Below are 15,000 nucleotides of genomic sequence, written 5' to 3'. Positions count from 1 at the left end.
GGGGGTTTCCTCCGGGTACTCCGGTTTCCTTCCCCGGTCCAAAGACATGCATGGTAGGTTGATTGGCATCTCTGGAAAATTGTCCATAGTGTGTGATTGCGTGAGTGAATGAGAGTGTGTGTGTGTGCCCTGCGATGGGTTGGCACTCCGTCCAGGGTGTATCCTGCCTTGATGCCCGATGACGCATGAGATAGGCACAGGCTCCCCGTGACCCGAGGTAGTTCGGATAAGCGGTAGAAAATGAATGAATGAATGAATGAATGAGAAAGCGACTGTGTCATTAAATATCAAACAAGCTTCGAAATTTAAAAGCTCTATTTTTTTTAAATAATAAAAATCTAAAAAAAAAAGTAAAATTTTTTATAGTGTCCCCTTTTTTCTTTTTTCCCAGAACAAAAAAAAAATTAGGATTTCATATTTTTCCCTGCTGTAGATTCTTCTTGCTGTGTAGGAACTAATTAAACACATTAGCATATATAATCAACGTCCACTTTATTAGGAACACCTTATAGCACGTTTCTGCAGTGATATAATCAGCCAATCGTGTAGCAGCAGCAGGATGTGTACAATTATGCAGATAGGCATCAAGAGCTTCAGATACTCTTCACATTTAACATCAAAATAAAGGCATTTTCACAGCATGGGTGTTGGTGCCAGATGCCTCGGTTGGAGTATTTAAGGAACTGCTGGGATTTTTACACAACACAGAATGGTGCAAAAAAACTAAAAGAATCCTGTGAGAGAAAGTTCTGTTTTGTTTTGTAGAAACGTCTTTTAAACAGAGATAAGAGAGAAATCTGCAGCACATCAAACCTTGAAGTAGATGAGCTTTCAGGAGCAGGAGACCACATCAGGTTCCTCTCCTACCAGCCAAGGAATATGAGGCTATTTAAGCACAGACTCAATCAATCAATCAATCAATCAATCAATCAATCAATCAATCAATCAATCAATCATACCTATTTCTCCAGGCTTCAACTGTCAAAGACAAGCTGAGATAATATTAATAATACATTAATTAAATAAATAAAAGTTAATTAAAAGTGCATTAATCTCAACTCTAAATAATAAAACTGAATGCGAACAGATTTCACAGTCGGTTTAAAGGAATTAGTGTTAAATCAGTAACGACTCTGACCTGGTCACACAATTCCACTGGACTAGAAACTGTTATAGAAATGACATTATTTAGATTCAGTGAGGATGAGGTTCACTTCTGAGTCTGGTTCCTTCTTCCTCACATCATCTCAGGGAGTTTTTCCTCACCACTGTCACCTCGGGCTTGATCATTAGAGATAGATGTTAGAGATAAATAAATATAAATAAACTGATAAAGCGAATTGAAATATATAATGCAGCAGACAAAAAAGTATCAGAGTAGATATGATGTAAAAAATAAAGAAAAATAGTAAAGTAAGAGGGGGACACGGTAAAGTAAGAGGGGGGCACATAATAATATTATATATTTTTTCTGTTTAAATCTTTCTTTTTCTGAATTTCTAAATTTATATCAAATGAGAAAGTGACTGAGGGGGCACGGTGGTTAGCACGTTCCCCTCACACCTTCAGGGTTGGGGTTCGATTCCCGCCTCCACCTTGTGTGTGTGGAGTTTGCATGTTCTCCCCGTGCCTCGGGGGTTTCCTCCGGGTACTCCGGTTTCCTCCCCCGGTTCAAAGACATGCATGGTAGGTTGATTGGCATCTCTGGAAAATTGTCCGTAGTGTGTGAGCGAATGAGAGTGTGTGTGTGTGTGTGTGTGTGATGGGTTGGCACTCCGTCCAGGGTGTATCCAACTTTTATTTTTTTACTTTACTTTTATTACTTAGAGACTAGAAATGGATTTAATTAATGAGGAATAAATTCTAGATTAATTATATGGAGGATCTATTATTTATTCATCTTTTATTAACTCTTAAAATACATTAAATGTAGAAGACTGAGAACCTAAAAGTCTTAAACAGAGGATTAATTCAAACCAAATGTGAATTTATTTGTTTATTTATTTATTTATTTATTTGTGTTGGTGGTGAAAATCCAGTAAATATATTCTTTAAAAAAAAATCATTATAAAATGCCATACTAGAAACATTCCGAATTAAACATGAGCAGTGTTTTAATTCAGGTGTTTTACGTGTTCCCTAAAATAAAGTGTTTATAAAAGATGAAGTTTATTTATTTATAAAGCTGATATTGTCCCCTGGACTTTTTGTAGAGTTCCCCGGACTTGGAGAAACGGATCAGAGAGACATGGACGAGCGCAGCACCTCAGAAGACGACAGGATTTGCTTCTTGTTAAAAGAGAAGGATTCTGAGAGCCACATTTCCTGCAAGCATCGTTTAACTCGCAGCAAATTTAACTACAACCCGTTCGGGCTGCGCTTCGGGAAGAGAGACGGAAGATTAAAAAGCCACAGAATGAGGAAGATTCTCCCACTTCTGCTGTTTGTGAGAGAACTGGAGGAGGGGTCATGAAATCATAAACACACACACACACACACACACACACACACAAGACAGACACAGACACCATTCACACACACACACAAAATCATTCACACACATCATTCACACACACACCATTTACACACACATACAGACATCATTCACACACACACACACACACACACACACACACACGACAGACACAGACATTCACACACACATACAGTACAGACATCATTCACACACACATACAAGACAGACAGACACACACATCATTCACAGACACACACACACAGACATCATTTACAAGACAGACACAGACACACACACACACACACACACACACATCATACATCATTCACACACACACATACAGACATCATTCACACACACACACACACACACACACCATACACACATACAGACATCATTCACACACACACACACACAGACACACAAACAAGTGCAATTCCTATGAGCTGGATAAACTGGAGCTCTTGTTGTGATGGACATTTTTGGCCTGTTTATTAAACACAGATTTGTTCTGCACTCTTTTCATCATGTGTATGTTTTGTATTTTTGTTTTGTTTTCCAACATTAAACTCGTTCCTATTTATTTACTTAGATGTTGAATTTAATTTAAGTGTCTAGTGTGTGTCAAGACGGGGAAAAAAATCACAAACACAAGAATTAGGATTTAATGAATGATGTATTTATTTTTGACTCAGATTTAGTTTTTTAGGGAAATATATCGCTATATTTCAGTCTGGTTCCAGAAAGACTACAAAACTCCTTCGCTTCTATAGATTTGTGAAAAACTGACGTTACAGAACGTTATTCACGCCACAGAAGGAAAGAAAGGATTCAGAGCTTAAACAATGAAAGTGAAAAACACAAAAATATATCCACTTCCTACATCTATGTGTTAAGTGGGGGTGTTAGAAGTGTGTGTCTGTGTGTTTGGCCGCTACAGGAGGACTTCACAGGTCCTTCAGGTCTTTCTGGATGTTCCACAGAGTGTCAGCGCTCTTCCTGAGCTGCCCGACCTCACCGTCACTCAGGGTCATGTTGATCACACTGGTCACACCGCTGGAGTTCAGGACGCAGGGCAGGCTGAGATAAACCTCATCACCGATCCCGTACATGCCCTAAACACACACACACCTCGGTCCTGAAGATGACTAATGTAACTGCGATGTGGTAGAATATACAGAAATATATGGGGTTAGAGCTGGATCCTGTTCTCCACATGTTGCCTTTGGGTCACATTCAAATCTAATTCTAAAGATACCTGATTTGACCACTAGGTGGAGCTGTAGGTCATCAAATATACACACAGATCAGCCAGAACATCTCCACCTCGAACTTCAAAACAATCGAAAACGACGTCTAAACAGCAGTGTGTGTATGCGTGTGTGTGCGTCTCACCTTGACCATGGTGGAGACAGGATGGACTCTGCTCAGGTTCTTCACCAGGCTCTCAGTCAGATCAGCGACGCTCATTCCAATGGCCCAGTTAGTGTAACCCTTCAGCTTAATCACCTCATAGGCACTGTGACCACACACACACACACACACACTTTCATTAAGGGAAATAAACAAGGATATTCTCCGGTCAGTGAGTCTGACGCCACCTCAGACCTGTCCGATCCAGAGGAAGGGGTTTGTTTAGCTGCACACGTGGAGGTTGTGTAATTGGGACAGAAATCAGACAAGGGACTCGTCCTGTTTGTGAAGGACAAAGTCCATCATGGGTTAAAGTAAAGGTCGTGTCTTGCTTCATGCCTGATGTTTACAAACGTTTTGATCTTCATCAGTCACTGTTTTGATTTTAACGTGTAAACAAAGTCACATGACGTCCCACCGATGCTAATCGTACCGCACACAACACATCATGACCCGAAAATCAGAGCTGATTCAGTGACGTCAACAACGAATCGTTTAAACACTGAATCTAAATCCGACTGAATCAGATTCGGTCACAAACAGTGAATCATTAAAAGTCTAAAACGTATCGCTACGTTATTATAATGAGCTTCACTGTGTTAATAGCTACAATATTATAACTAGCTGTGTTATTTAACTATCTGCATTAAGACCCATATCATTTATTTAATTCAATTAATTTTATCATCAAAAGCAGATTTTTTTCCCTTTTATCTATCTATCTATTTATTTATTTATTTAGTTCCATCTGCGTTCGAGATACGAGTGTAAAATCCGTTAATCGGTTTGGTTAGCACGTGCTCATCTTCTCTATAGTTATTTCTTCATTTACATTCATACCTGTCCACCACCATCTTGTGAGCCTCCTTCCAGTTCTCGCTGTCCGCATCGGTCCCGATGGCCGGGTTGAGCTTCTGCAGGTTCACTCCGGCGACGTTAGCGCCGCTCCATACAGGCACTGAGGAGCACAGGAACCAGGAAGACTTCATTTTCATCTACAATAGTGAAGTACTGCATAAAATCGGAAACTTGCACTATCATCAACATCATCATCATCATCATCTCCCTAACCGCCATCTACCCCCGCGTGTGTCTCAGAGCCTCACCACTGGAGTCTCCGTGTTCTCCCAGGACGTAGCCGTTGAAGCTGCTGGCGTGGATGCCCAGCTTCTCGGCCATGATGAAGCGGAACCGAGCCGTGTCCAGGTTGGTGCCGCTGCCGATGACGCGGTGCTTGGGAAGGCCGCTGAGCTTCCACGTCACGTACGTCATGATGTCCACTGTGTGGGAATTAAAATCAACAGCTTTACACAACATGTTCTCCAAAACACTAACCGGTCGTGCGTTTGGTCCGAAATGATTCATAAAAAAAAAGTTTCTTCAGTTTGAAGCATGGTGGTGGTACTGAGGCTGAAAATGAATCAATTACTAAATAATTATTACCTTCTCATTCTTAGAAAGGCACTAATAGGATTTTTTTCCTATATATTTAATTTCCCTTTGTAGACTTATAACTACATTTTCTCTTTCTACAGTGGTGAAGAAATTTTGGGGGAATTTGTTCTTATATTTTTAGGGCAGTTTTAAGAATTTATCGTGTTACGGATGATTTTCTTTTTAACATTCGAGTTTAATTGTGTAGTAGTGTTCTGGAATTGGGTCTCACCCGGGTTGGAGACGACGATGAGGATGCAGTTGGGACTGTGTTTGACGATCTGAGGGATGATGTGCTTGAAGATGTTGACGTTCCTCTGCACCAGGTTGAGGCGGCTTTCGCCCTCCTGCTGACGGACGCCGGCCGTCACCACGACGATGCGAGAGTTGGCCGTCACAGAGTAGTCTGTCGGTCAATCAACAGAGTTAATAACGTAGCTACGGAGTTCTACAAACGTCTAGACCTCAGGATCACTACGTAGTAAAAATAAAATACAATAAAATAATGTAACAGGATTCAGAATAATCAGGAAAAAAAATGTGGAAAGAGAAAAATACACAAAAAGAGGAAATGGAACATTCGCATTTGTTTGTTTTATTTTCTTTATCTATAGAATTTAGTCAAATAACAAATATCTAGCTATTTTTAAGAAAAGAAGGAAGCACAGAAAAAAGTATGCAAGTATAGAAGGAGTAGGTAAAGAAGTAAGAACGTACAGAAGGATGAAAGGAACGAGGGAAAGATGGAAAGAATTAGCTAAGAAATTAAGGAAGGTATAAACGCAACTAATCAAGTACACAAGAAAGTGAGTCGGTCTAAAACGATTCACATCATGAGTTGTGTTTTGTGTTTCATGAATCAGTCAGTAAACGATTCCGAGTATTTTTAAGGTCTGGTGTTTGTAACTGACATTTATTTGTAATATATAAAATGCAACAGTTTGATCGCACGTCGAAGCGAATCACTTGCGCAATTGTGAAGTCGAACTAACGAATCGTTTAGAGAACCATTTAGAACAAAGATTTGTTTGGTCATAGACATCTCACCCTTATCGGCGATGATCTTATGGGTCTTGAGGAAGAGGCTGCCATGCTGCAGGTCCATCATCTCTCCTTTCAGTTTGTCCTCGAGCACGTCGACCAGCGCCAGCTCGTCACACAGGTCCTAGTGTGAGAGCGAGAGAGAGATATGAGAGAGATATGGAGCATGACATTGGAAGTGTGTGTGTGTGAGATCTCTTACCTTGAGCAGGATGCTAACAGCGCAGGCCATGCCCACTTGCCCCACTCCCACCACAGTCACCTTGTTGGTGGGAGGTTCAGCCGGGCCGCTGCTCAGAGAGGTGATGAGTTTCTCCAGGACTGAAGCCATGATCTACACCAAGAGTTACAGCGTTTACTACACAAACATTCACACGTTTCTTTATCATCCTCATGATGTTTAGAGTGCTTTAATTAAACTCTGCAGTTTGTCTCTTGTGGGCATGTACCAGCTAACACTGATGTTCAGTCGAGTGTTTTGTTCAGATGGTCAAATGTTAGATGCTTCCAGTGTTGTAATGTAACGGAGTACAAATACTTCGTTACTGTACTTAAGTAGAAATGTCACGCATCTGTACTTTACTTCGCTATTTAAATTTATGTCAACTTTCACTTTTACTCCACTACATTTCCTAAATAAAATGTAAACTTTTACTCTGTTATATTTCTATAAAATCAGAAGAAATGTGTGCGACTGCAATAAGGGAGGTTTGGTGAATCACTGCTCCTAGATTACATTACGCTCCTCACGCTCTACGGAGAAGCACAGGGACACACAGCGTGCACGCGCAGTCAGAGCTGGAGACGTTTATCTATAACGTTAATCGGCGGAAAGCCGCAAAGACGCCAACCAAAAGCAGTGAAATGTCACTATTCTTATTACCAGAGTTGTAGCACAAACAAAATATTAATGCAAACAATCCATTCATTAGACACACTGTTTGTAGAGAATGCACACATACATGAACTGATCTGATTCAAGACTGGCATCATTACATCATGCATAAAATTTTGGTGTCCACTTTTGCCATTTAATAATCCCATAACTTTTGGCTTACTATGTAGTCATATAATATATAATATAAAACTCTTCTTGTTTTAAATTCTCACTGAGGACTAAAACCCCCTAAAGATGAGACCCTAGAACCGCCCCTGATCTTATGCCTACAGAAAATCACTGAAAATTTACTTTTTACTTCAAATACTTAAGTACATTAAATATCAGAAAATGACTTTTGATACTTAAGTACAGTAAATATCAGATACTTTATGACTTTTACTTGAGTAATATTCTAAAAGGTAACTTTCACTTCTACTAAAGTCTTTTTCTAGTACGATACTTGTACTTTTACACAAGTATTGCTTTCTACTACTTTATACAACACTGTATGCTTCTAAGATCACTAAATTATTAATTGCTTGATTGGTACTTTTTCTCAGATACGATTAGCAAAGCGAGCTAACGAGCCGTTTTAACTTCTAACTGGAAATGCAGGTAGAAACTAAAGTCGTGAATATGGAACCGATGAAACACTGCAACATCAGAGTGAATCATTTGTGAATCAAATGAATGATTGGTTCAGATTTGGTGCTTTTGTAAGAACTAACAGATAAAAAATATGACGTATAACAAAAGATCTATTGCTTCTAACTGCCGAGTTACGTGAGAAATAAAACAAGACGAGGTGGTGTTTATTTTCCAATAACAGCAGGACACAGTGTATGATACTTGATGTAATGCAGTAAAGCACTGATAGAATTGATTCTGAATCGTTTTCAATTGTGTTAAAGTTCAGAGTTAAAAGGTCGACTTCGACTTCACGTGCACACGTGACACGTGAGAGCGCCAATATGCCGCTAATCCCCCCTTGTTCTTTTCTAGCCAGGGCACTTGCTAATCCTGAAATGACACGATGCCAAAATGATAAAAACTAGAACAGGCCACAGGCATGAATGTGTGTGTGTGAGTGTGTGAGTGTGTGTGTGTGTGTGAGTGTGTGAGTGTGTGTGAGAGAGAGTATTGCGTAAAGAGCTACATATAACAACATTAATATAACTCTCCTGATAAAACCCGCTCTGGCATATCCGGACATGAAGTGAGGCTGAGTGCAAAAGTTTGTGCACCCTTAGGACAAATCAAAGGCGTACACATAAAGGAAGCACCGACAACAATTTGTGCGCGTCAAATATTTTAAATCTAACATACTACACGATCAACAACAACAACGGTCTGAAAACATCCTGAAAATAACGTTCCATGTGTGGCTCAGAAATACAGAGACAGAAAAAGGTGAATGCAGGAGTGAACAAAACTCAGCTTGAGCTCAATAAATGATTAAATAACTCTACAAATAAAACAAACAAATAAAAAAAATCATCTGCAACATTCAGTGTTTATTTTCTCTTTTCAGTTTGTCCAGAACACACAGTGTTTGTGCTTTGGCTCTGGTTTAGTAGCTAACATACAAAACACTGCACCCCCAAAACACACAGTGTTTGATTCACTTCCTGCAGTGAGTCGATTCAGAAACAAGTATCACTTTCACTTGTAAAGCGAGGCTCACACACACACACACACACACTCCTGATCTCTCTCACACACACACACACACACACACTCCCGATCTCTCTCACACACACTCCCTATCTCTCACACACACACACACTCCCGATCTCTCTCTCTCACTCACACACACATACACTCCTGATCTCTCTCACACACACACACACACACACACACACACACACACACACACACGATCTCTCACACACACACACACAATCTCTCTCTCACACACACACCGATCTCTCTCTCTCTCACACACACACACACACACTCCCGATCTCTCACTCACACACACACATACACTCCTGATCTCTCTCACACACACACACACACACGATCTCTCACACACACACACACACACACACACACACAATCTCTCTCTCACACACACACACACGCACTCCCGATCTCTCTCTCTCACACACACACACACACACACACAGACACACACACTCCCGATCTCTCACTCACACACACACTCCCGATCTCTCTCTCACTCTCACACACACACACTCCTGATCTCTCTCTCTCACACACACACACACAATCTCTCTCACACACACACTCCCGATCTCTCTCTCTCTCACACACACACACGGTCTCTCTCTCTCACACACACACACACACACACACACACACGATCTCTCTCTCACACACACACACACACACACACACGATCTCTCTCTCTCCTTACATATCCTTAATGTTTCAGGTTACATTTATTTCTTTTCCCCCACAAAACTTTTTCGCTTTACAAATAACATCGCTACAAGCAAACTCTGCTCCATTGTACACCATCAGAGCATCTTCTCATTGTTCTGTTACAGGACACACCCACAAAACCTAATAACCCGGCTTATCCTTTTGTACCTTTAATATCCATCTTTCACCTGGGAATGTGGATCAACGCTCTATAAACGCTCTATAATCTGACCATAATTACTTTTTTATAATAAAGCTGAAAGAATCTTTCTGGGTAAAAGGGAAATGTAACCTAGGCTCCAAATCTCTTCCTAAACCTCTACAGAGTAATAAACTTTCTTAGGAAAATCTCGGAATTAGCATCACGTTAGCATCTCAGATTCTTCCACTGTGTGTGTGTGTGTGTGTGTGTCGGGGGGGGAGGGTTGTTTGTATTGTTCCCAGTTTTAGACACGTGTAAAACCGTGATGTTTATATTGTTCACACCGTGAACAGATCACACCGTAACACCCCTGTGTCTTGTTGGAGACACGACGTGTCACTCAGTGTCCCGGATGTAACGCTGTTAAATAACGGAAAGATTTGAATACAGAGACATAAAGTGATGAAACTGTGCAACAAAACGCTTTTGTACGGAATTCAGCTCCAGTTTCTCTTCTCCGGGGCAGCAGGCGACCTTCTAACACCCTTCACTGGATCTGCTCGTGTTTCCAAAACAATAAACGCGCAGTTTTTACAGCACAAGGTCAAGTTCATGTCGGTTCGTTTAACGCCGATGCGCGCGCACACACACACCACACACACACACACACACGTATTTAGTTCGGCATAAATACGCAACTAAAAAAATAGAATATTTAATAGAACATGGTCGTGTTGCGCAACTGCTATAGAACTGAACATAGAATTTCTTAAATCTGATACGCTCTCAAAACTACACAATACAACACACACACACACACACACACAAAAAGCACAAGCAAGCACACACACACAAGCACACACAAACAAACAAGCAAGCACACACACACACAAGCACACACAAACAAACAAGCAAGCACACACACACAAGCACACACAAACAAGCAAGCAAGCACACACACACACACAAGCACACACAAACAAGCAAGCAAGCACACACACACAAGCACAAACAAGCAAGCAAGCACACACACAAGCAAGCACACACACACAAGCACACACAAACAAACAAGCAAGCACACACACACACAAGCACACACAAACAAACAAGCAAGCACACACACACAAGCACAAACAAACAAGCAAGCACACACACACAAACACACTAACACAGACACACACTAACACACAGATACACAAAACAAACTAAAGCACGCGCAGAAAACAGAGAAAATATAGTCGCAGATGAGTCCTATTAAACCTGGAAACAATCACACACACATTTCTTGTGATTTTTTTTTTTTTTTTGCACCTGGTCTAAGTGCACGCGCTCTGTGTATTAAATGACCCCTACACGAGAGAATATGGTGTGCGGTACGTACATCAGGTGTGAGGGTGTGAAATGTCTCTGCGTCCTCGACGGTGCGTGAAGCGGTTTGCTGAGCGGATCTGAGATGTTCTGATGGCAGAAGAAGGAGGATGTAATATGTGGGTTGAAGGGCGCGTGCACGCGCGCTCAGTGACGTCAGCTTCCGCGATAAAGAGGTTGAAACGGAGGAGGCGCGCGCGCGCGCTGCGCAAATTGCGCAAGTGCGTAAAAAGCGCGTTCGGTGCGCAGCTAGAGACGGAGTAAAGGAGGTGTGGAATGTGAGGATGCGGAGATTCCGGGACTCAAAGCTGTGACTCCACCAACCTTGACTTTTTTTTACCCCCGGAACCGAACTGAGGCATAAAATACTACCGATTTTCAGATGCTTTTGTTGCGCGAAAACAAAACTAAAGTAAACACAAACTGTGGTGATATTTCTCTTCTCACACAATACACTAACAATTACAACAGATGCAGTCTTCAATTGTAATAATCATAATAAACATATCCACTACACATGACCAAAAGTAAATGCACCTCTGGTCTCATGTGAGGTTCTTCTCCAAACTGTTTCCACAAAGTCACACACACAAAAGGTCTCTGAATGCTTGACATGACTATTTCCTTTCCTTGGCCTTTATTAAGACGACAAACATGTTCCAGCATGACAATACCTCTGTGCACAAAGCAAGCTCCATGAAGTCTTGGTTTAAGGTTCAAAGCTGAAGAACTTTCGTGTCCTGAATTCTGACTCAACCCCACTGAACAGTTTTGGGATGAACTGGAGCACTGATTTTTATTTTGCATCCATACAACATTTATCAGACTGTATATTTAAAATCACACCCTCCAGTGTCACCCATATGAGGATGAGCTTCCCCTTTGTGTCTGGTTCCTCTTAAGGTTCCTTCCTCACCACAGTCACCTGAGTCACCTCAGACTTGCTCATTGGGGATAAATACAAACACATTTAAATATATCTAATATTAATCTTGAATTGGGGGAGCACAGTGGCTTAGTGGTTAGCACGTTTGCCTCACACCTCCAGGGTTGGGGGTTCGATTCCCACCTCCACCTTGTGTGTGTGGAGTTTGCATGTTCTCCCTGTGCCTCGGGGGTTTCCTCCGGGTACTCCGGTTTCCTCCCCCGGTCCAAAGACATGCATGGTAGGTTGATTGGCATCTCTGGAAAAATTGTCCGTAGTGTGTGATTGTGTGAGTGAATGAGAGTGTGTGTGTGCGTGTGTGTGTGTGCCCTGCGATGGGTTGGCACTCCGTCCAGGGTGTATCCTGCCTTGATGCCCAATGACGCCTGAGGCACAGGCTCCCCGTGACCCGAGGTAGTTCGGATAAGCGGTAGAAAATGAATGAACTAATCTTGAATTTTGTATTCTATTAATCTTTATATTATTCTTTATAATAACCTTTTGTTCTATGTTTATGTTCTGTAAAGCTGCTTTGAGACAATGTCAATTGTAAAAAGCGCAATACAGATAAACTTGAATTGAATTGAATTGAACTGATTGCACCCCATCCCATCTCACCATCCTGGTATCAGTGCCTGATCTCACTAATGCTCACAATTCACACGGCTATGCTCCAAAATCTAGCGGAACATCTTTCCAGAAGACTGGAGCTTTTTATAGCAGCAAAAAGATTCATTCGTTCATCTTTAGTAACTGCAGCGGTATAAATCAGGCTAATCGTTTGTTAATATTTTGCTAATAAACTGTAACATCTCTTGTCAGAATCAGAATCAGAAAGATCTTTATTGCCAAGTATGTTTTCACATACGAGGAATTTGTTCTAGTACAGAAGCTCAACAGAATGACATTGACACGAACACATATATAATATAGACAGTTGTATGTACAGTGGTAAAATGTGCAAATTGAAATATAAATAAGTAAGTATGTGTTTTAAGTAAATAATGTAAGAATAGTGTTGTGTGTTCCGTGTATGTCAAGTGTTCATCAGCTGGATTGCCTGAGGGAAGAAACTGTTCCCGTGTCTGTGTGTCTTTTCCACAGTAAGGTGAACGTGGTGTAGCTTTAAAACTTTACCTCTTAATCATTAATCATTTTAAATGTACAGTACACTACATCCATGCTTCCAGGGGAAAGATGTATTGTAAAGTTCTAGAAGATGTACCCTTAAGGTTTCTCCCCTAGTGGTGATGAATGGTACTGTTTAGTACATTTTTTTCCTTTAGGGCAGCATCAGATGACAAACTGTCATCAAAAGGCTCGAAAAGTGCATTACTGATTAATTACTGACTAAACTTTGTCTCGTCTCAGTTCACGTCTATCTGAGCATTAATAATGACTCTTCAACTCGCCCCCTGGAATATTTCCACACTTTGTACTGGTGGAAAAGAAATAAATGAAAAGTTTTTCCCCACGTTCAAAGGGTCCAAAAATAATTCTTAATTGTGACAAAAATGTTAATAACAAAAACTCTGTTGGGTTACGTAGTATTCATGCCCTTGGTCAATGCTCAGTAAAAAGACATTTGGTTGCGATTGTAATTTCTTTACTTCCTGGATGGTTCTAAAATTTTCGGCCAATTCTTCTTGAAAAAATTGACATTTACGGCATTTGGCAGACCCTCTTATCCAGAACCACGTTCATTTTTCATCATACACTTGCTAGGGTCTTGCTTAGGGGCCCAACAGTGGCAGTTTGGTGAACCTGGGATTTGAACTCACAACCTTCCACTTGGTAAATCAATGCCTGAAACACTAAGCTAGCACATCCCCGAATGATTACTCAAGTCTTGCCACAGATTCCCAATCAGCTTGAGGACTGGGCTGTTCTACCATCCCTAAAGTCCTGAAGCAGCCTTAAACAAACCTAGATACAGATTTAGAATTTAAACCCATAATAATGTGTGTTCGTGTCTCGTCAATGTCATTCTGTGCTAAGAAAAATTCCTCGTATGCGAAAACATACCTGGCAATAAAGATCTTTCTGATACTGATTCTGATTCTGATAAAATCTCCCTGAGATGAGACGAGGAAGAAACCTTCACAGGAATCAGACTGAAAAGGGAACCCATCCTCATCCGGGTGACACCAGAGAGTGTAGCTTCGCAGTACTTTGTAGACTACAACATTTTACTCTTTATATTTGGCTTCATCCATCTTGCCCTCAGTTCCTCTAACACAGTGTTACTCATTGCGCGGCTCGTGAGCCTCCTGCGGCTCGCCAAGCTTTAATATGCGGCTCGCATGGCAGTAAATAATACGATGATATGATCATGTGGTTAAAATGTATTTTTCATTTAAATAACATTAAAAACAATCAGGGAAGCATAGAAAAACGAATGTGCTCTATTACAAATAATAATATATATATTTATATACATTATTTGACTCGTCACTGACTCACTGCGTTCCGCAATAGCCAGTTTTTGGCAGCCTGCCTGAAGCTAGTTTGTGTTTCATGCTAATTAACAACTTGTGTTTACTGTACACACACGGACTAAAAAATTGATCGATTTCTTATCAAACAATCCCGCGCACAAAATGAACAGCAACAAAGCAATGTGACAGTGACAAAAGAGGTAACTGATGGGGAGCATGCATCATCCGCAACTCGAGTAATTATTGTATTGCAATATTGTACATTTGTATTTAAGCAGATAAGCTGTTTAAGACTGAATAACTTGGCATACTTTGCGGTGAAAGTGGCTCTCATATTGACTTTGTCCTATCAGTGTGGCTCACATGAAAAAAATAGTGAAGACCACTGCTCTAACACAATGCTACCAGCACCATGCTTCACAAAGGAGATAGTGTTCACAGAGTGATTATAAGGGTTGGGTTTCCATCAAATGGAGTACATTGTGATAAGGCCTT

At 40.9% G+C, this 15,000-nt stretch overlaps 2 protein-coding genes across 2 annotated transcripts in view; one reads left to right on the top strand and one right to left on the bottom strand.

The window, feature by feature from the left end:
- The window catches only part of kiss2 (kisspeptin 2), a 4,517-nt gene extending 2,044 nt beyond the window's left edge, over positions 1–2,473 (top strand). Inside the window, exon 2 of the mRNA XM_060889811.1 lies at positions 2,214–2,473. Coding sequence (XP_060745794.1) covers positions 2,214–2,473 — 260 coding nt within the window. The remainder of the gene's footprint in view (positions 1–2,213) is intronic.
- A 660-nt stretch (positions 2,474–3,133) lies between these two features.
- On the bottom strand, positions 3,134–11,316 carry ldhba (lactate dehydrogenase Ba). Its single transcript, XM_060889084.1, has 8 exons — positions 11,156–11,316; positions 6,567–6,698; positions 6,371–6,488; positions 5,556–5,729; positions 4,996–5,169; positions 4,730–4,847; positions 3,872–3,995; positions 3,134–3,591 (listed from the first exon to the last, which is right to left on the bottom strand). The coding sequence occupies exons 2-8, from the start codon at positions 6,693–6,695 to the stop codon at positions 3,424–3,426; spliced, it is 1,005 nt and encodes a 334-aa protein (XP_060745067.1). The 5' UTR covers positions 6,696–6,698; positions 11,156–11,316; the 3' UTR covers positions 3,134–3,423.
- Positions 11,317–15,000: the final 3,684 nt, after the last annotated feature.

Source organism: Tachysurus vachellii, chromosome 16 (assembly GCF_030014155.1).
Source record: "Tachysurus vachellii isolate PV-2020 chromosome 16, HZAU_Pvac_v1, whole genome shotgun sequence".
NCBI lineage: Eukaryota > Metazoa > Chordata > Actinopteri > Siluriformes > Bagridae > Tachysurus > Tachysurus vachellii.
This window is presented reverse-complemented; position numbering and strand designations above follow the sequence as displayed.